At 34.3% G+C, this 21,273-nt stretch overlaps 1 protein-coding gene across 3 annotated transcripts in view; it reads left to right on the top strand.

The window, feature by feature from the left end:
• The window catches only part of LOC135143143 (pleiotrophin), a 41,284-nt gene extending 30,795 nt beyond the window's left edge, over window positions 1–10,489 (top strand). For 2 of the 3 annotated variants that reach the window (XM_064075008.1, XM_064075007.1), the window contains exons 4-5: window positions 9,247–9,405; window positions 9,843–10,489. In XM_064075008.1, the coding sequence (XP_063931078.1) occupies window positions 9,247–9,405; window positions 9,843–9,865 (182 nt within the window). In that variant the 3' untranslated portion in view covers window positions 9,866–10,489. The remainder of the gene's footprint in view (window positions 1–9,246; window positions 9,406–9,842) is intronic. The other variant, XM_064075009.1, reaches the window with a different exon arrangement.
• Window positions 10,490–21,273: the final 10,784 nt, after the last annotated feature.

Below are 21,273 nucleotides of genomic sequence, written 5' to 3'. Positions count from 1 at the left end.
TTCATTTATACATAGATGGAGATCACACAAATATCTGATTAAGTTTGTGAAGCTAATCAGCACAATTAATTGATGGTAGACAAATTACTAACTATTATTAACAAGCATTATTGAAAAACTGTTGTGACAAATATTACTACCTGATGTTTTGGTACTTTATTTTTATTTGTTTAGACGTTGTGATTACTACATATATTAAACCTTAGAAAAAAAAGTAAACACAGATCAGTAATTTCTTCTGGTTATTAACAAAGTTACAAACATTATTTGTTGTCAAACTTGCTGACGTGCGTAAGTGTTGACATACATATAGATTTGTATAGCGAAATAATTGTGTTAATAAATTCATCACAGCGTCTAGACACAAAATTGAATTCATTTTTAATATATTTTTTTTCAATGTTTGAAATCTTAATACATTAATAAATTCTGAAGAAAATATCTCTATAGGAATTTTTTAAAATATATATAGTGTCGTAGCAGAAAAAAATTGAATGTCGTAGACAAAAATAAATTAGTGTTAAACATTAATTTTTCATATGTAGCTATTAGTTCGGAGTATATTTAAACAGATTTTAGCACACCATCCCTTAGAACCACTCGTTTTCTAATTTTGGGATTCGTGCTCTAAAATAACGTCATATGAAACTTACTTTTTAATATACTATATTGTATAGTCAGAACATTTGATTCACACAACATTTGATCAGTATGACAAAAAGTGGTATAATACTATTAACTTAAATTGTTATTACTAACTTTAATCTGCGACTATATACAATTGTGGAAAAAGACAAAAGGCGGCACTTCAATGTACTTGAATGGATGAGACGTTATTGAACGATTTTTATTACGCCTTGACACTTCTTAGACAGGCTCAGTTTTATCGAAAGAATTCGAAGCTTTAGAAAGGGACACATAGGTAATAAGTCCTGTAATAACTGAACATTTTCGTAGTGTTTATGATGCTTATTAAACTTTATTAGCGTTTATGGATATTTTTTTTTTGTTTCAATAAATGTGAAATGATCAAAGTCTTCAGAAAAATTTACATTATTTTTATGAAAGTAACTTTATTTTGCAAAACTATGAGGACTAGGTATTTGGTGATAAATACATATGTACCAATAACGTAATAAAGATAACCTGACAAAGGTCGTAGCGTGGGCTTAGAGTACAACTTGAGCCATTTACACCTTTGTATTTTCTGTATTCTTATTGCAACACCTACCCCATATCTTTTGTCACTACCATCTCAAACTTTCATTTTCAACATTTCACTATCTATCACAACGAACATCCCAAAAGTATATTAAAATACTCGTGTTAGAATGAATCTCATTGCATTACAAGTAGTTTGTGGCACGAGTGGCGAAGGCACCAGTACCGACATTGAGCGAGTATTACAATAAGACATTGTACTACGTGTGTTTTGTACTATTTTTTCTATTTCGCCCTTTTAAATTTAAATAAATAAAAGTTAGTAAACAGTTAGTCGTGTCAGTATATATATTTCTCCTCACTTTTTGGAAGTGAGGAGAAATATCACAGCAATGGGCGGGATTTTGAACCCAAGTCTCACCGCCTGCCGGCTGGGCATCTTGTCAACTACACCTCCAAGACTGTGATAATCTTTCTTCATGTCTCACGTATTGTTGTACCACCACAACTTCCATTAAATTTTAAAATGGAAACTTTGCAACCAACCACACCATATCAAAAGTTACTACTTTCCGTTATACAAAATCATTTTTGTGTGATCGTTTTAAATTGAATTCAACAGGTGCTACCAAAGATTTTATTGATAAATACGAAAAATGTCCCCACCTTTCTTCTAATGGTACCTCAGAAGTTGAATCAGTGATCATTCGCGTCGTGTTATGCTTGGGAGCTCAAATGCATTGATTTATGAAGAGTTATTTGAACTCCTTTGTTTCTGTTGATGGAGCTAATTCGTCTTAAAAATTGATTCGTTTTAATGCACTAATGTATGAAATGTGGAAACCTACTGAAACTGTTTTTTAGGAAATTCGGTAAGCCAATTTTTACTTATTTCATGTTCGCTGGATCTAATAGTTTTTATTATTTTTATATTTTGGGATCAATTTTATACACAGCTTTCGGTTCTTTATGTCTGGTATTTCTGTCATTTTATTTCGACAATTAATATAGTGACTAAAGCTTTAATAAGTACAGTCATGCTCACATAAATCCCGTCTGATTTTGTATCCATGCTATTGATTTTGTCTTGATTTTGATACAATGTAAAAAGAAATTAAATGTATAATAGATTGTTGTTAAAAATTCATTTTATCGTTCAAATTTGTCTGCGATTTTATTTAAAATATATTTTTTACAGTTCAGATGTAGTGTAGTGGCTGTATAATCATGGACAAAGTTTTTATGTTATTTCGTTTAACTTGTATATGGCGCTAAAAGCCTATCGTTTGAGCTGAAATGAGGTCAGAGAAGTGGATTCACACTGGTGTTGGGGTAGTCTCAGTGCTACTATTCGAGCGCATAAAGTCTATCTTTATCGTTGTTGAATTTTAAATGTCTATTTTTCGCGATACTGTTGGTAGTAAGCGTTATACTAAAGTTAAATTTTCAGAACCCATGAATCCTTTAAAAGCCAGGGGGTTTATGTCTTCATCATAATCGTTACTAATTTCCGATTCAATTAATAACAAAACATTTGGTAAGTATGAAAGATGAATAAGTGATTAACCACATTATATGTCTTCATCATTTACTACCTACATATAACCGTATGTTCAATTATCTTCAATTAACATTTACCAAGAGTTTTTCTCATTATGCTAGTTTTGGTTAAAGTGTAAACCCCATTTTCATGAAAATATTTTCTTTTTACTTTCTATCGGTAATATTAAAGAAATCTTAAATAACATCCTCTCCACAAAATTGTATCTTCACACTCAATTACAAGACCTTCACCTCTATTTTTTAATTAAGAATTTACAAGTACTTTATCGAGTACTGGAAACCCTTATTAACGATAAAATTGTGGTGGAATTTACAGAATTAGTTTAGTTAATCCAGCAACCAACACATATTAATCGATTACCACCGCAAATCTATTGATTACCTAGAAAGTCGAGTTTTTACATTGAAAAAAGAAGACAATGTTGACGAAAAAATTGAAGATGATCCTTTAGCCAATAAATACGAAAAACCGGCATCATTAATTTTTTGGATAACTTTATTAGCACCCACTAGAAGTCTCAAGTTGTGCCATTTTCATACTCTTCTGTTATGGGCTAAAACTTTTCTCTATAATACATATTGAAATAATTGTACATAAGTTTATTTTACTGCCACTAGGCACATTTACTAATGTGGCGGCTCGTAACCTTTTGAATTGGAGAACACAATTTCATTGATGAGTTAAATATGAAGATATAAAACAGGCTGTTATTACCAATTAATAGACGAAATTGTTTGACGAAAATAAATACAAAAATACATTCAATAAAAGTAAAAAAGTATGTATCTACATACCTTTGATTTTAACTCATTACTGAGGAGACACACACACAACAAAACATTTTTTTTTTTCACAACCGCACATCTACAAAAATTTATCGTACGTGTTATGTCTGTTAAAATACCTATGAAACTCTCTTCTTGGCATGAACACTTTTTTTTTTAATAAATCGGGGTTGGCTCTCCCTAAATTTTTCACTACAATTTTACCATCGTAAGATGGAGGACCATTTTTTATTTAAACATTCAACTGAATTCATTATTTTTATTTAAAATCAAACAATTTCACTCACGCAAAATGAAAATGAACTCCCGTAGTTGAATTACTGCTAGCGGTCACTGTTTCAAATGTGACCCGATTCCAGCCAAATGCAGCAACTAGAACCGCGGTTTCCATGGCAACGGTGTATACGAAACATCTAAATGGGCACTTTTATGGAGATCTTACCAACGATATATCCAAGACACAACATTTTAAAAAATAAATAGATTACTATTTTGATATGCGCAGTGTGTGTAGACGTTGTCATTTTGGCACCAGCCGCCCGTGATTAAAAGTAATTTAACTTTGCCAAGTATATAATTGAAATTAAAGCCATCAAAACTCTTTTTTGAAGTAATAATGGTTGTAAATACAGGCAAATAATTTGCGATATATTAAATATGCCGTTAACAGCGAACAAAATTGTAATCTTAAGAACTTGTGTAGTAAGTAATTATTCATGCGGTTTACAAAACTTTGTTGATAAGGGTTAACAACAAGGAAGGAATAAATGTTCTAGAAGTGTTGCGCGTAAGAATCTCTTCCAATAAGTCGACTTACTGAGAATTGATTAATTTCCTTAATGTAGCTACAGTTTTTTCATCTACGACTAGGCATGTACTTCTCCTTACGAGAAATTTCAGTGATTGTTAGTAGCCACCGTTAACAGCTAGAATTAATGCAATTTATTATTTGTAAAACCTGGATGATAAAACAAAAACTATCGACGTCGTAAGTATTCTTGTTCTTGTACAAAGATGATATACCTTGGTCCTATTCTACTGCCCCTCCTATAATTTAATTTAAAATGTTTATATAGATCTCTGTCAATAACATTGTAAAAATTACTCATAGAGATATAAATATATAAATAGGTGTATTTTTTCAGTAAAATGATTCCATATCACCTTCTTAGGCTATTTTACGCATCTTTCATTGTATTCCCTGCGGTAGGGAAGCCCATCCACGATTTACATTTGCTTTTGGATTAAACGGGGCAAATGACAGTTACGTTTGCTCATCACGTATCTCGACACAACTATAGAAATTCTCAGTTCAGTTAAGGTTACCAAATAATGACATCATTTTATCAAAGCTAATACTGTAAATGAAACTGACAAACATTTTTTTATATATGGAGGCATTCTGCTAGTACCACATGTCCCAGAAATTTTTTATTTAAGTTAGATTGTGATCAGCACACGACTGACGTCTGGCACGACAGATAGAGAGTCACAGACAAAACTTATTGACAAAGTGGATTCGTGACAATAACCTATACTTAACTTGTCAAAATTTTGAAACTTTACTCACTCTATTAAAGTCTCAAAATAGAATTACACAAGTCATATTTCCAAAAAATAACCTATAGTTGTAAAATTTAGCCCAAAATGTAAAAATAGCACACAAAGTTAGGAGTTCCCCAAAAATCAGTTTTAATTGAAGTACATTTGTAATATGTTGCAGGTAAGATAATGCATTTAAATTTACCAATTTTTAAAAATGCAGTTGCGTAAACTTTTGCATATACAAAATAAGCTCCACCAACAATTAATAAAAACGGAAAAGTTTCAGTGACTCTTCATAGAAAATCGCTCGCAAGGATTACATTCACAATACGACTTCATTGAAACTAACTATTAACTAACTTAACCCCTTACATCTAGTACATAGTTCTAGTTTTTAGTCCTTAACTTTCATGATTTTAACTTCGTCAAGTAAAACGGTAGGGAAAAACAGGTATACTGCAAGAACTGAAGAAAATTTTACCATATTAAAAGTTATAACGATATTTTTAGAAGTCAATTTCAGTCCTGTACTTCAAGAGATCTTCACGTTATATAACATAACCAGGCATTCATCAACGCAGATACCTCAAATTTAATAAAAAAAAAATCAGATGAAATTTTTCTGAACTATTTTATATTCTATATATCCATCAATCGTGGACTTTCTACTAAAAATTTTCTGTTATTAAACTTTTTATAATTATAAACTATGGATTTCAACGGTCAGTAGCTTTTGCTTCCATTACTGAAATTTAATTAATTCTTTTCAGTAAAAAGATGAATCCGAAAAATCGAAATAAGTAAAAAAAATGTTTACCGCTTCCTTTTTTAAGATCTTAAATTTTTTTAAAACGCCTGTACGCAAATTCATACTTTTCTCGGGATTTTGAAGGGAGTGAATTCAGCGTCGCTACACATCTTTATGTGTAATTCATAGGAAAATAGTTTTCCGGACTTCTGTTAGACCCTTGGCCTATCGTCTTGGCCGGAATTTCTACCAACATCTGAAAATATTAAACTTTTCCTACTAATTACACAATTACACTTATTATCCTAAGCGCTCATATTGAAAAATTACAAAGTAATAATAATTGATACATAACTATTAATACTTATAATAAAAACAACAAAACAATTGTGCTATCCAAATCCGTGAAAACACAATTTTTCTTGTTGTATTGGTAACAATTATAGACATTTTTTCTATGAATTCCATTTTTACATTAATTTGATTTTAAATTAAAAGCTTGTGTGTTAAATATCCTTTTTTTATCAGATAAAACCAAGGACTTTGTATTAAGAGGATGGAGAATGTATTGAGATAGTGAAACATTCGTTCACTCCGTACCCTGTACATTTACAATCTTTTTTTAAACAGCCCGCCGGCCAATCAGGTAGTACGAAATCAGTGGCGCCACCAATGTACGGTCTTTTTTTATCTTACCTTCGACCGTTAATAACGTTTTTTGCTCTACTTTTTTTTACATTGGTTTTCGATGAGCAGTCTTTGTAGATTGTTTTGGTTGTGAACCCTAATTGTGGTGAAATCGATAGGTTTCCATCACTATTTATGTTAAAGATACTCTCAATACACCACTGATTATGTATACTGTCCCTAGTTCTAATTCGGTTTTATGATGTGTAAAAGTTAACTTCCTTAACAACAGAGTACTACTTCCGGTGATGGGACAGACATAAATAAGAATTTAACCATGCCGTTACCATTATACTTAATGGTTACATAAGTCTTAAATAAGGATTTAACCATTATACTGTATAATGGTAACGACATGGTTAAATCCTTATTTATGACTGTCCCATCACCAACAGTAGTAATCTATTGTTAAGGAAGTTAACTTTTACACAGTGGGTTATTACCATAAAACCAAATTAGAACTGGGGAAACTATACTACAACTCGCTTGTTCACTACTTGTTCTCTCTTAAAACACGTTCCATCTTTATCTTGAGTTACTGTTTATGTGCTTTGACAAGAGGGGTCACTTATTGAAATGATCCTCCTAACCTTATATGAAACTAAATTTAGTAAAATAACATGGCAATGGCAGTAACAATCCTGGCTCTTTTGTTTTTCTGGATCATTACTACTGTGAACACCAATGTTTGTGATTCGTGATTCCTATATTCAGATGTCAAAATTGTATCAATCTTTCTTCTGAAACTCATGCAAGGCGACACTTAAGATCCGCCATTATCACTAGCAGTACACTTAGTATTATTTATTACAGAAACTGTCATAAAAAATACACTTTTTATGCCATTACATAGTTCAATTTAATGTTTTCATTCTGATAAGACTCCTTAAAACTCTCTAGAAATGGGAAATTCAAATGCTTCGAACTTGTTGTCTGCAATTGTAATATTTGATGTGGATTTCTACAATCACTTGACATATAAACAACACTATATGGTACCTATCATTTTAAAGTGTTGCACATTGATTCTAAATCGACGATTCTCTAGCCGTGTCCCGTCTTATAGGTATAACTTACAATTTTCAAATCTACAAATTTTTACGCAAATGATGTTTCTTTGTTAATAAGAATCTACACTAAGTAAAAGTTTTGCTGATTATATTTATATTAAGAATAAAGCTATTTTAATACTTCTGTCACATATGACAAAGATAAAACACAAAAAGTTGCAATTATTTTGAACCGATTAGTGGAACAAAATTTGCAAGATGAGCTGTTTGAACAATTAAAAGTTATTTATTGATTGGGTAAAATATATGGGTAAAATTGTCATGCATCGCCTATGTATATCGGTTTGTCAAACTTGTGTAACTTAACAGGCGAATTAAGACTAATGTAGAACGTAAATTAAAATGCAAAATTAAAATGAGAACATTTTAATAAATATAATATGGAATTGCGAAAACACAATTTTAAAAATTACAATTTAAGACAAAATTACTTCTCATGACATAATGTGCATTTAATTTATCTGCATTACTATTAATTGATAAAAATATATATCTTTAGTAAAGCCTTTGAGGTATAAAACATGAGTTGAGTATGGATAAGTCCCTTGATATGAGGTTTGAAAGTGTATTCAAAATGTTTAAGAGTATAAATTTTATAATATTGTTAGGTTTCAACTATTCACAAGGATAACACCTGTTAAGTCTCAAGTACTAATTCACACAATAAACAGACGTCAAGAGCAAGTCTGGAGTTTGTGTTCATTATTTTCCTAGTTGTTATAAACACTAACAATTTTCATTCTCTCCTTTGTGTCTAAAAGGAAAACTTGTAGCTTTAAGTTGAAAGTATGACCTTAATTTTCAAAAGTAATTTTACATTATTTTCATCTTATTTCTACGTAATTTAAATTCTTTGTTATTAAAAAATTTACCCGAGCAAAGCTAAAGAACTTCTACAACATAACGATTATCCATCAGCATATATTTCACTTTACTGAGAAGCTGGGATTTTATTTCATTAGGGGTAATACATGGAACCGCTCGTCTTCACGAAGAAATCGCTTTGCTTTAAGGGAATACACAATCTTGCTGCTTACATTACAGGAAATTGCTTTTATATGAAACAAGGGTACAAGTTGTTATACTAAAAATGCAACAACTGCTTCCATTAAAATAAATAAAGCGTAAGAGATTTAATACAAAAACGTTAGAATAAATTAAGTTGTTTCAAAATACCATTAATTATTATCATTCAAAACTTAAAACGGAAGTGAAATTAAAGAGTATTATCTACTGAAATTTCGTCAAAAAAAAGACTTGAAAGAGAGGTACATATAACAGTGTTTTAAATATCGGTAATTTATATATCCATCTACGCAAGATTATTTTAAATATGTTACAGAACTTACCTTAAGTTCATGTTCATATTAATTTCAAATAGTTTTCATTATTAAAAGTTAAAAAAAATACCAGTGTGCCTCAGATTACAATAACTTTATTTAATTATGAAAATCGTATTTCTTTTGTCTGCACTTAACTGTTTCTACTTACTTAGGAACTAATCTATAACCATTATATAACATACAATGAATAAAGTAAGTAGGTTGGTTTAATAGCAGCACTTTAACATTTTGTGGGAAGGAAAGAATAGGGTGTGAAAATATCATACCATTTTAGCTGCTGTAAATCAAATTTTGTTCCCTAGGTCCCATCGATAATAATATTTAAATGGTGAATACTTTTCAGCGTGTCGATATGAAAAAGGAACTTGGGGTGACTGTAATGCTCAAAGTTTGATGACGCGAAACGACAAGTTGAAGCCCAACAGCGACGCGAGCTGTGAACAGAACAGGCAAATCACAAAAAAATGTAAACCTAAGAGCGTCAAACCAACGAAAGGTAAAGGTAACAGTATCGACCATCTTCATCTCCATTTTATTTAGTTTCAGATTTACGTTCGCTTTAGCGACTTTTGTATCTCTCATACATTATTCACTTTATTTTCAAAGTTTTTAAACCCGTTTATGTATTTTCCATGTTATCCTGTATCGCATGATTGATGATTTAGATTGATAAGTGGTAGGCAACAGCAGCGGTTAAAGCAAAACGTAGGAGTTACCCATCCGTATTTCGCAATAAATTATTATACGGCCTGCATTTCACAAATTCGTTTCATCTAGTTAACGAAATCTTCAAATTACATCGTACAAAGTAAAGCTGTTCTAATTTATTCATTTTTATATCATCCAAAAGCGGCAGTGTTCATTCACGTTACGAGTAAATGAAAGCATCGTTTGTTGTCAGGGGGGCAATGCTGTATAATTACTTTTGTTTCTTTTCAGCCACTCGTCGCAACAGGCAGTAGAAGATATGAGGAATTTAGGATAAATCATTTTCGATATTATATACCATCTAAGTAATTCATTCATCTCAATTATAGTTCTTCTTTACATAGTTATGGGTGTAGATTATGGTCATTAAAAAGGTATTGTCAGCCCTTGCATAGGGACTTGGTTAATAATTAAGCTAAAGTAAATGGGTTGCTCTGGCATAGCTTTCTGGTTATTTCCTTTAACTGAAGCTAATATCACCTAATAGTCTACACCTATAAAGACCACTCTTTGCCATTAACCCTGTACGGCCCACTGCCAACAAAATCACAAAATGGATCCTTCTCATCCCCTCGATTGACCACCCTCATTACGTAAACAATGCAAATACCACCGCAGGCTAAACTGCGATGGAGTTTACGTTAATTTCAAATGTATAGATGTTTGTTGTAGGGTTGTACAATAGTATAATCATCGAAACTATGTGTGTAACATTACATATGAATATTGATTTAATATATGATATTTTCAATTATTGTTTTTGGTATGTAATATTTTTTACTTAACTATAAATGTGGATGTGGACTTAATCTAACATAATATTGTATCATTGTATTTGACACATTCAAACAAAAAAATAAATAAAGTGTTTACCATTATATTCTTTCTTATACAGTAGTTATTGTACCATCGTTTTGTCCAGTAGTGGTCCCTGACTTGCAGAGTGCATCTCAAACATTTGACAGAAATTTTCACTTTCAATGAAATTTTTTTAAATATTTACTTTAGACATTGTAATGTAGTGAACGTTACCTATATATGGTAACAGTAATGGAATATATTTTTCGATAGTAATTAAACCAAATTTAATTTTAATTAACCGAAAAAACAGCCCGCATATGTCGAGGAATTGAACACCGGTCTTCCGCCTGACTGATGGAGACAATTCAAATTCTAATTCAAGTTTAAAATAAACTTTGTTAATTATGATTGATTCATATGACGAGAGACAGTTCTTTGCTACTGTTTATTTTTATTTAAAAATCGTAAACATACGTGGCAGAATACATTATTTTAGTGTAGGTAACTTGAGATAATTAATATTTTATTTTGTAAATAATCTTTTATTCCATTTATAATTTATTTAGCAATCGAAAAACTCCAGTTTATAACCGGGTAGAGATTACCATAATGTTTTTATATTTTAATTATCATAGTAGTTGCAGTTAAAAATTAAAGCATAGATGCTTGACCATGCCTGACCTGACCTGAGCTGACCTGACCACAGATAAAGGAGGATGTCATAAGATAAATTTCAAGTCACATTCTTCACAAAATTTAATTTTAATTAGTTTTATTTTTTATACAAGTTGTAAATTTTTTTTATAATATTTTGAAATTCTTTGCAAAAATTTACATGCGTAAGGTTAAAATAAGAGTTTGTTAATAAACCTATTATAATAGAAAAGCGTTTCTGTTATCGTTTTACCATCTCCACGGTAATCCTAAGGTAAGTACGACTAAAATTTCACAGTATCTAGTGTCTAGCCGAAGTTATCCACACACCTCCACATCCCGACGAAGGCTTACATATACAAAGAAAATGTGAAAGGATTTATCATTTATCGGACTAACAACTATCAAACTGAGTCAAAACGGTGAAATAAAAACACACACTGTGGTGTCCCGATTTGAAAATTTGAATTTCGCGCTGAGAAAAAACAACACTTCGAAACCGCATTTGAAGAAAAAAATGTCAGTAACGTAGGAAATCATCCCTGTTTTAGTACATTTGGGGGAATAGCGAAAAAATGCACCCTGTGGTTGGTAGTTCTAAGAAATTTTGTAAGACGGTGCAAGTACGTTCCTAGAAGTACATTCACTTCCTGATTGGTACATAAATTTTTTCTACTCATTAAGGTTGAAGTTTGTCATTTTCCCATCGCTGGCAGTGGATGAAATTTCACTTCACCCTCTAGTGGAAAAATACTCGGCCGTCTACGATTTTAACGGGTCGTCCAGCCTGAGCGTTTCGCAGCTAGCGAAACGTGTCGCGTATCGCCTGCACCGACCGCACCGTCCGCTTCGCGCGCTTCGAAAATCATGACGCCTAGGCTGGACGACCCGTTAGTGTTTGACGTTTAATACTGCTAGTTTACACAAGTGAAAACAATGAACATGAGTGAGACTGACGAAGTTTCTGAAGAAATTTTGAATGCTGCCAATGCGGCATTTTCGAATCTGATACAAGTGCAGTTATTGATACAGGAAGCAGCCAACTAAGTTTAAACAAAGATACAAGTTCAAATAATACTTACGATAAAAGTGTAAATATTATTGGTGATAATTGCACAAATTGTTCTATTACAGTTAATGTATTTCAAAAATAAAATACCTACCATAAACAAACATTTATTTCCTAATTTCTTAGAAAAAATAGTATATGCAACTCGCGGATGAAGAAATTTCAACGGCTCGAGTTTCTTTTTCGCACTCGCTCGTTGCACTCGCTCGTGTGAAAAAATCACTCTCGCCGTTGAAATTCAACTTCATCCACTAGTTCCATAATGTACTATTTGTTTGTAATTTCACCAAAAAGCAATAGTTTAAACCAGAATGATTCGCATTCGACCCACTGTCCCCCTCAACGAGTGTAAGTAGTGACAGACCAGTTAATTTGCGATTTTGTAATCTGAATGTGAAACTGTCGAATTTGTCAACACGTTTTATTGTTTGTAAATTGATATTTCATGTTAAGATTTTTAACTGTTTCACTGTTCATTAGCATTAATAATAATACTCCCCTACAATTTAACAACAGTAATGGAAATGTTCCCAAAAACACGTGGCAGCAAATTCACTTATTCAGGCTCAACTTATTTTGGCAACGATATATCTAAAGTTTTGAATGTTTTTACTTAAGGCCAGTCGCATGGAATTTTCAACACATCTTCAGAATATTGTTACTGTTTTCATCGTGTCTGATCGGTTACCGCATCAATAGTAACCTCGGAAATTAATGTTTTTAACGTTCGTTAAAACAAGTGTAACATTTTTTATTAATTTTTGTTTATATAGGATACGTTTATTTCATCGCATTAAAAGCGTGAAAAAATGTGTCATAGCGTTTCATTTTTTCACGCATTTGAGTGAAAAAAAGTGTCGTACCGTGTCATTTTTTAACGGGATAAAACATAGAAGCCTGCCGTTGCTATGATAATTCATAAACACAAGTGGTTTGTGTTCATTTTTTAACGTTTTTTTTTACTCACTAGTTGCATAAATAACTATTAAATACGTATTTAAATAGATGAGTTGTGTTTTTTTTTTCTCGAATTATTGTATTTGTATGTACCTACATATTATACTTTGCTATATTAAATACGACCATTATAACTCCGGTACTTATGAAAATAAAAAAATTATAATTTTAAACGTTAATGAATAATGAATGAATTAATTAATTAATCTAACTCAGCTGACCTCAGCTCATATAAGTTAAACACTTAATGCCACTATGACTTTTGTATTTTATATATAGGTATGTATTGTTTTCCTTGCTAAAATCATAGGAATGCGATTCTAATATAAACTGTCATCAGCGTCATAAATTTGTCGAGAAAGAGATCGAATCTGAATACAACTGAAATTCTTCATCGAGAAAAAACGAAAAGCGTCGTTTAATTAGTGCTGAATGATTGATTGATTACTGATTAAGCCTGGATTAAGGGATCACACTCTGCTGTGCCTGACAGATGAAGAGAAAAATAAGACGATCGTGCAGCGCCAACTATAGGTAGAGAAAGATTTTATTTGTCGATCGCACATGTATAAACACAAAAACACACCATTAACGGTATTAATATATAACTCACTTTTGTCACTTCGAAAATGTTCTTGTAATACACACTTCCGGATTAGCAGTGAGACTAGGAAGCTTCATGATTGTGTATTAAGTAAGTATTGTCTCATCATATTTTATGCATTTTAGACAGGATTTATTCAGCAAAATTTTGGGGTGACGTTATAAATTTTTTAGAGGGGGGGGGTGAGCAAATACATTTTGATCAAAAATTTACCATGCTTATGATAACTTTAAAACATCTTCAAGATTTCAAAGCATTCGGTTTTGTAGTTCCTGAGTAATTCAATAAAATTAATTTACGCATTCATTAATTTTTTTGAGTCACCGTGTATATGCAAATCTGAAAAATATGAATGGAGTGATAAATCACAAGTATAGACTCATCATATTTTATACATTTTAGATAGGATTTATTCGGCAAACTTTTGAGCTGACGTCATAAAGTTTTTGGAGGGGATAACCAAATATATTTTGACTAAAGATTTATGATGTTCTTTATAGCCTTAAAACATCTGCAACATTTCAAAGCATTGGGGTTAGCAGATTCAAAATTAAATTGCAAAATGTTGTTTTATAATTTTGATTTTTTTTCCAAAAATCGGGACGTTTCGGGTAAAAACTCAGTTCGGAGTCGTAAACTACATGTGTAGGACTATGTTATTTTATACAATTTAAACCCATTTACTATGTACAATTTTGAAGTGACGTCATCGCATTAGTGGTGGAGATGATTAGAGACATTTTGGTTAGCGTTTTACAATCTACATGATATTCCTAATATAAATACAAAATTTGACAACCATCAGCCCAGTACTTTCGGAGATTACATATCTGTCTAATAAAACTCCGTGACGGTAGACAGACGGACAGACGAACAGACGGACAGACAGTAGGGACAATGAAAGGTCGAGAAAACGTAAAAGTAGAGGGTCGGCCGACGGACTCGATTACAATACTTCCTTTGCTTACGCTCGGGAAGTAAAAACGAGAACGGTAGTAACGAACCGCTTTGGGTGTTCCGGAGAAAATCTAGTTCACAGTGTCGAAGAACTGTCAATTCCTGAAGATGATTTAAATGCTCTATCGAAGAAACTGTTTCTGTGTGGAAAACTGAAAAAATGAACTGGATTTTTTTATTAAAATTTTGTGTCAATTTTGCAATGAGAAGTGCAATTTTTGCTATAGAATACTCCATATTTCTTTTTGTTTTAAAAGTACAGTGTTTTTTAAATTATGAATTTTTTTTCCAATGGATCTTTCATGCACAGTTCGTACTAAAATGGAAGTGATTTTTACCTGTTTATGAAATGTTTAGGGCAATGCTGCTACTATCCGTCGGTATGAGTTCGCAGTAAAGAAATACGCAGTGGACTTAAATTAGCGTATATATTAAGACAGTAACAAAACAAGTGTTCTTTACAAGTTATTCCTACGAACTAAAGGCACATATGTCTCGAGTGGCCAGATTGCCCCTCGAGGGTTGAGGGCGGTACGACCCGAGGCGAAACCCGATATCGGTCGAGTCTGCATGAGACGAAACATCCTCCCGCCCGGCCGTACACGTCCAAAAACAAAAAAAACAAAGGGTCTACATGGCTACGATTAATCTTACACGGTCACCGCACTGTCTTCCATGGGTAACACACAGAGACGATTGACGGCGCGTTTTGTCACTCCGGTGCCTGTTTTGACAGTCACAACCCGCACAATGTTGTCACTTCCTGGATGCAATTCCACAATACGACCCAGTTTCCATTGTAGCGGTGCGATATTTTCGTTCTTAAGGACAACCATTGCTCCTACCTGAAGAGGGATCGGATTTTCGCGACGCCACTTAGTCCGCGTTTGGAGACTTGTTAGATATTCTCTCGTCCACCTTTCCCAGAAGAGTTGGCGAAGTTGTTGAACCCTTTGCCATCGAGAGAGGCGATTTTCCGGCAGATGTAGAAGGCTTGGCTCCGGTGGTGCCGTCAAGGATGTGCCGATTAGAAAGTGTCCCGGCGTCAGAGGGTCCAGATCGTCGGGGTCATTACTCATGGGAACAAGGGGACGTGAATTAAGTATAGCTTCAATAAGGGTTAGTAAGGTACTCATCTCTTCCACTGTAAGAACTGTGGTGCCCGCTACCCGTTTAAAGTGGTATTTAAATGACTTGACCGTCGCTTCCCATATTCCTCCAACGTATGGAGAATTCGGTGGAATAAACTTCCATGTAACCCCTTCGTCGGCCAAGTTGCTAACGACTCGTTTTTGAAAAACTGTTGATTCAAGTAACCTTTTGAGGTCTTGGAGCTCCCGATATCCGCCGACGAAGTTAGAACCATTGTCTGAATATATATGTGCAACTTTACCGCGTCGTGCCATCATACGTTTTAACGCATTTAAAAAACATTGAGCGGAATAGTCGCGTACGAGTTCTAAATGTATCGCTTTTGTAGCCAGACAGACGAATACGGCGATATAGGCTTTAAAGTTTCGTTTACCTCGCCCCGGACTTTCTTTAATTAATATTGGCCCACAATAATCGATGCCGCAGTTCTGAAAGGGCCTAGCAGGAGCTACTCTGTCGGCTGGCACATTACCCATTAATTGTTCATAACTAATAGGTTTTACTCTTTGACACCTGATGCAATTATGGATTATTTTTCTTACAATACTTCTGCCAGAAAGTGGCCAAAACAACTGCCTCACCGCCGCCAACGTTGCCTGAGGTCCACCATGGAGAGTGTCCCCATGTGTGTCGCGTATTATTAACTTTGTAATTATGTGGCTTTTTGGTAGTACCACTTGATGTTTGGTCTTAAAGTCTAAGTTCGCGTTTCTTAGGCGGCCTCCCACTAGCCACCCAAAGCAGCTGTTCTGTACATAAGTAATGTTGTTTTGTAATTTTATACGCCCTTCTCTCAAAATGTCGTAAAATAGTCCGGCTCCGATTAAAAGGTCTATTTCGCCCGATATATAAAATTCAGGATCCGCCAAAGTTAAATTATCCGGTATTCGCAATGGTGTAGGGTCAAATGTTTCGACTGGTAAATTATTGGTGATTTCTGGCAGTACCAAACAGCTGATTGTGTTTGAATAATTGTCACAAATTGATTTAATAAAGACCTTTGCAGCCCGAGTGAGAGTAGTACTAGTTTGCCCTATACCCGTAATAGACACCTGACATTTATTTAAATTTAGTTTTAACAGTCGGCATAATTTATCGGTGATAAAGTTACTATCACTACCGATGTCCAAAAGCGCTCTAACTTTGTGAAGCTGGCCATTACCGTCCCGAATTTTAATTACGGCTGTGGAAAGCAACGTGAGTGACTTAAATTCAGTCGAACAGCTATGGTTATTTACACCTTGCGGTTCCCTTTTTTGTAAGTGTAGTAACGTGTGGTGCCTGCCATTACAGGTTCTACAATACCGGGAGGTACATGATCTAGCGTCGTGGCCCTCGCGTAAACAATTTAAGCAAAGTTTTAGCCTTTTTACTTCGTTAATGCGGTCTTGGATTCTAAGTTGTAAAAAAGCCGTACATTGTTGTACGAAACAATGGGATGATTGTTTACACTTTGGACATATCGTTAATTTACGTTTAACTTCGGGAAACTAAGATTTTGTGAAGTTGTACCGCGGGTTTTCCGAATTTACTTCGAAAGAGTTGCAAAATTCCATTGATTCAAGTGTTTGGCAACGCTGTGATATGAACGTCGTCATTTCCTTCAGCGTTGGCAGTTCATTGTTTTTTAATTTTGATTCCCATTCCCGTTTTGTCGCAAAGTCAAATTTTGTGGACACCAAATAAATAAGAACTGGATCCCAATTAGTTACATCTAAATTTTGAGCTTTTAGCGACTCTAAATTTGCATTTAACTGATCTAAAAGCGTCCGCAATGAATTTGGAGATTTGTTAACTTGTGTTAAATTAAAAAGGCCGTGGATGTGATTGTGAACAATTAAGCGCTTACTATGATAACGCTCTTTGAGTAATCGCCAAGCAGTGTCATAACTTTGAGCGGATATAGATAAATTATCAATAATTCGCTTTGATTCGTCCCCACGGCAGGAACGCAAATAATGTAATTTTTGGATTTTTTCTAAGTTGGTGTTTTCATGAATAAGGGTACGGAAACTATCGTAAAAGGCCGTCCAACTTGTATATTCCCCGTCAAAATGAGGTAACTCGATAGTGGGCAATTTAATATCGGTAGAACTACTAGATGCCTTAATTGTGAACTTATCGATTAATTCTTCCGCCTTTGAACACAATTCGTAGTAGCGGTTTTCATATTCAAATCGCTCGTTTTCGTCTGGCTCGGCGGGATTGGCATCATTTTCAATTGTTAATAATTCAAGTTGATCTTGTGCTTCAGTAAACTGTTTTAATAGCGGTTTAAAATTGTCGTAACGTAAACACAATACCCTAACTTGATCGGCAGATTTGATCGTATTCAAAAATTTATCAAAATTCGTGGTAGTCGTACGTACTTGTCTTTTTTTTGTTTTTAAACTGGCTTCCGTCATTTTGGAAGAGGTGAGTACGTCAAAGGAGATAAATGAAAAAGTAAGAAGACAGGAAGAATAATGACCACCGACCTGTCCTTTGTTGTGGCGTCCTGTGGTTTGGCGCGTGGACGAGGGTGGCTTCAGTGATTATGTGCAGCTTCCGCAGGGATGTCGTCACCACGGGGGGCTCGATCCGTCGGGCGTTCTGGGCGTCGTGGCGTTGAATGCTCGGCACCAGTACTTCTTTTGCTGCCGCGTCCTGGTTGGACGACTGGATGTGGCGGACGTCGATGTCCGTGTAAACTGCTGAAGAGGATGTCGTCACCGCAGAGGGCTCGATCCGTTGAACTTCCTGGGCGTCGTGGCGTCGTAAGCTCGGCACCAGTTGTTCCCTGTTTTGGCGTCCTGGTCTGACGCGTAGATGAGGATAGCGCCGATGTCCGTGTGGAGTTCAAATGAGGATGTCGTCACCACCGAGGGCTCGATCCGTCGTATTTCCTGGGCGTCGTCGCGTCGTAAGCTCGGCACCTGTAATTCACTACACACGTCGTCGCGATCCGGCTCGAAGGACCATTTTTTGTTACTATCCGTCGGTATGAGTTCGCAGTAAAGAAATACGCAGTGGACTTAAATTAGCGTATATATTAAGACAGTAACAAAACAAGTGTTCTTTACAAGTTATTCCTACGAACTAAAGGCACATATGTCTCGAGTGGCCAGATTGCCCCTCGAGGGTTGAGGGCGGTACGACCCGAGGCGAAACCCGATATCGGTCGAGTCTGCATGAGACGAAACAAATGCTAAGTTTTTCCTTTTCTAGCAAAAATGTTTGAAAAGAAAAACTTTACGATTGATGATGATTCTTAATTCAAAATTTGGTTATTGAATTGAAAAATTTGCAAATAAGAGATGTACCTTATGTTATGTATCAATATCTGGTTGACCGAGCTTCACTCGGCTCGTTTGGTGGTATTAGATCAGATTAGGACAGATAAATATGGGTATAGTATGCATTTTGAAGTACACGCGCTACTTAAAAATACACATTAAAAAAGAAATTCCATAAGCAGTCTTTGTTTTAAATACTGATGAGTGACATGTAGAGATTAAAGAATAGAAAACTGGAATTATTGTTTGACATTTATTAAAATCTCATTTGTTACCCAAGTTCTCTCTCTGTCGTTCTTTTCTTTTTCCTAGTTTTCTCTCTCTCGACTCTAGAAAAAGGTCACAACCACATTCTTACTGCCAGAAGAGTTTCGCCTCTGGTGTGGTTAACATACTGAGTTACCGTGCTCTTTTGCGTTATTCCTAATTTCTCCATCTCAACCCTGCTCCCGAAGATGCCATTTACGAAAGTGTGCGAAACGTTGAGCCCAAAAACTCAAATAACACGGTCCCATCCCGGAAACCGATCACATTTTCACTCCGACCGTGGAACCTCTGAAATGAATGCTTGACAATAACCTCAATTCAACGCTCTTTCGTGTGCCTTTTATCCGCTCACTGTTTAGTTTTCCGTAAATTTTCTCACCTCAGAAGGTGAATTTTAACGTTCTCTATACAGTGGAGTATGTTTCGGTACGTACAATTGAAGATAAAAAGGTACGTCAAACGTACTGTCAGACTGTCACCCAAACTTCTCTTATAAAACAATCTCATGTTCTTATAGTGTCAACTGATGTTGCCTAGCAACAAATATAATTCACTGCCTGAAAATTGCTGAAAATGTATGAAGCTGTAATTTTCAGAAGTTAAAACTACGATCAATCGATTTCTTGACCCAAAAAAACCCCAACCTGTAAATTTCATCGAAATCGTTAGAGCCGTTTTCGAGAAACCCATTATATATATAGATATATATTTATATATATATATATATATATATACAAACTTTGCTCGTTTAATAGTATAAGATTTTAAATTGACTGCCGTATCTGTACCGTCTCGAAAATTAAAAATTGTTTAAAGTGGATGGTCTGTGGTGGATGGCGAAATTAGTGGCAGTATGAACCACGGTACGACATATGTTCGGGGCAAATACAGTTGTAAAAGTTGAATTAAAATATTTATTAAACACCACTAGTTATATTTATGTTTGGTATCCAAATCAACAGTAAAAATACCAGTCTCAATGGTATAGATAGTGGTATACGTATATAAAAAAAAATACTTTAATTTTAGAGTTTAAGCTTTATTATAGTGACACCTCGTTTTGGTTCATAAGAATTACACGGGGAAATGAAATACGGGTCTCCTGTTCAAATTTCCCAGGTCGTCCTCCGAATCAGTCATACCAATCAAATGAAAGAGATTGGCAACAATGAATATTTTTAATCAAGCCACCACATTCGATTGGTGAATTTCATGGCACCAAATTTAAAATGTCGAAAAGTCAAGTTTCATTGTGCCCAGAGATCCGTTTCTAGAGTGATTAGAGTGATTAGTGTTGTTGGTGAATAGATAACCGGAAAATATTCGGATAAATATCCATCTATTACAGCTATTTTTGAAAATAGCCGGCTATTTAACGACACTATAAGATGTGACACGGTTAAATATAACAATCACAGTACCATTCTAATAACTTAATACTAAATACTTTTAGGTTTATTTATTTTTTGATTACGAGTATGTTAATATTTTTCAGAGTGTATTTATGTTTAAAATTAACTATACCACCAATTTTAGGTGCAATGACTGCAAATTACACAATAATTTAGATTAATTTGGTACATTTTAATATAAATGTTATTATTATTATTAGGTAGTACCATATATCTAATAGTACTATATTGCTAGCTCTTCAGAAGTAACATAGAAACAGTGTTCACGGACAGAGAGAGACAGAAGATGTTGTTTTCTGTCTATAAGAGTACCGAGGGATCTACTGTGCCGAGGGTCTGTGCGCATGTACACAAAATAGAAGCGAAAGTAGGAAATGTCAAAACGCATCCAGTCACGCTATCCACTACAAATCAACCAAGTACGAGTGCATGCGCAGTACTGTTTAGTACCACAGAGAGACAGAGAGGTCCGATATATTGCTCTACCGTTATGTTTTCGGAATCTTTTGAGGCC

The sequence above is a fragment of the Zophobas morio genome, unplaced genomic scaffold (genome assembly GCF_036711695.1).
Source record: "Zophobas morio isolate AGI-343-1 ecotype UQ-CSIRO unplaced genomic scaffold, CSIRO_AGI_Zmor_V1 ptg000058l, whole genome shotgun sequence".
Lineage (NCBI taxonomy): Eukaryota > Metazoa > Arthropoda > Insecta > Coleoptera > Tenebrionidae > Zophobas > Zophobas morio.
The sequence above is the reverse complement of the archived record's forward strand: the minus strand, read 5'-3'. Positions and strand labels throughout refer to the sequence as shown.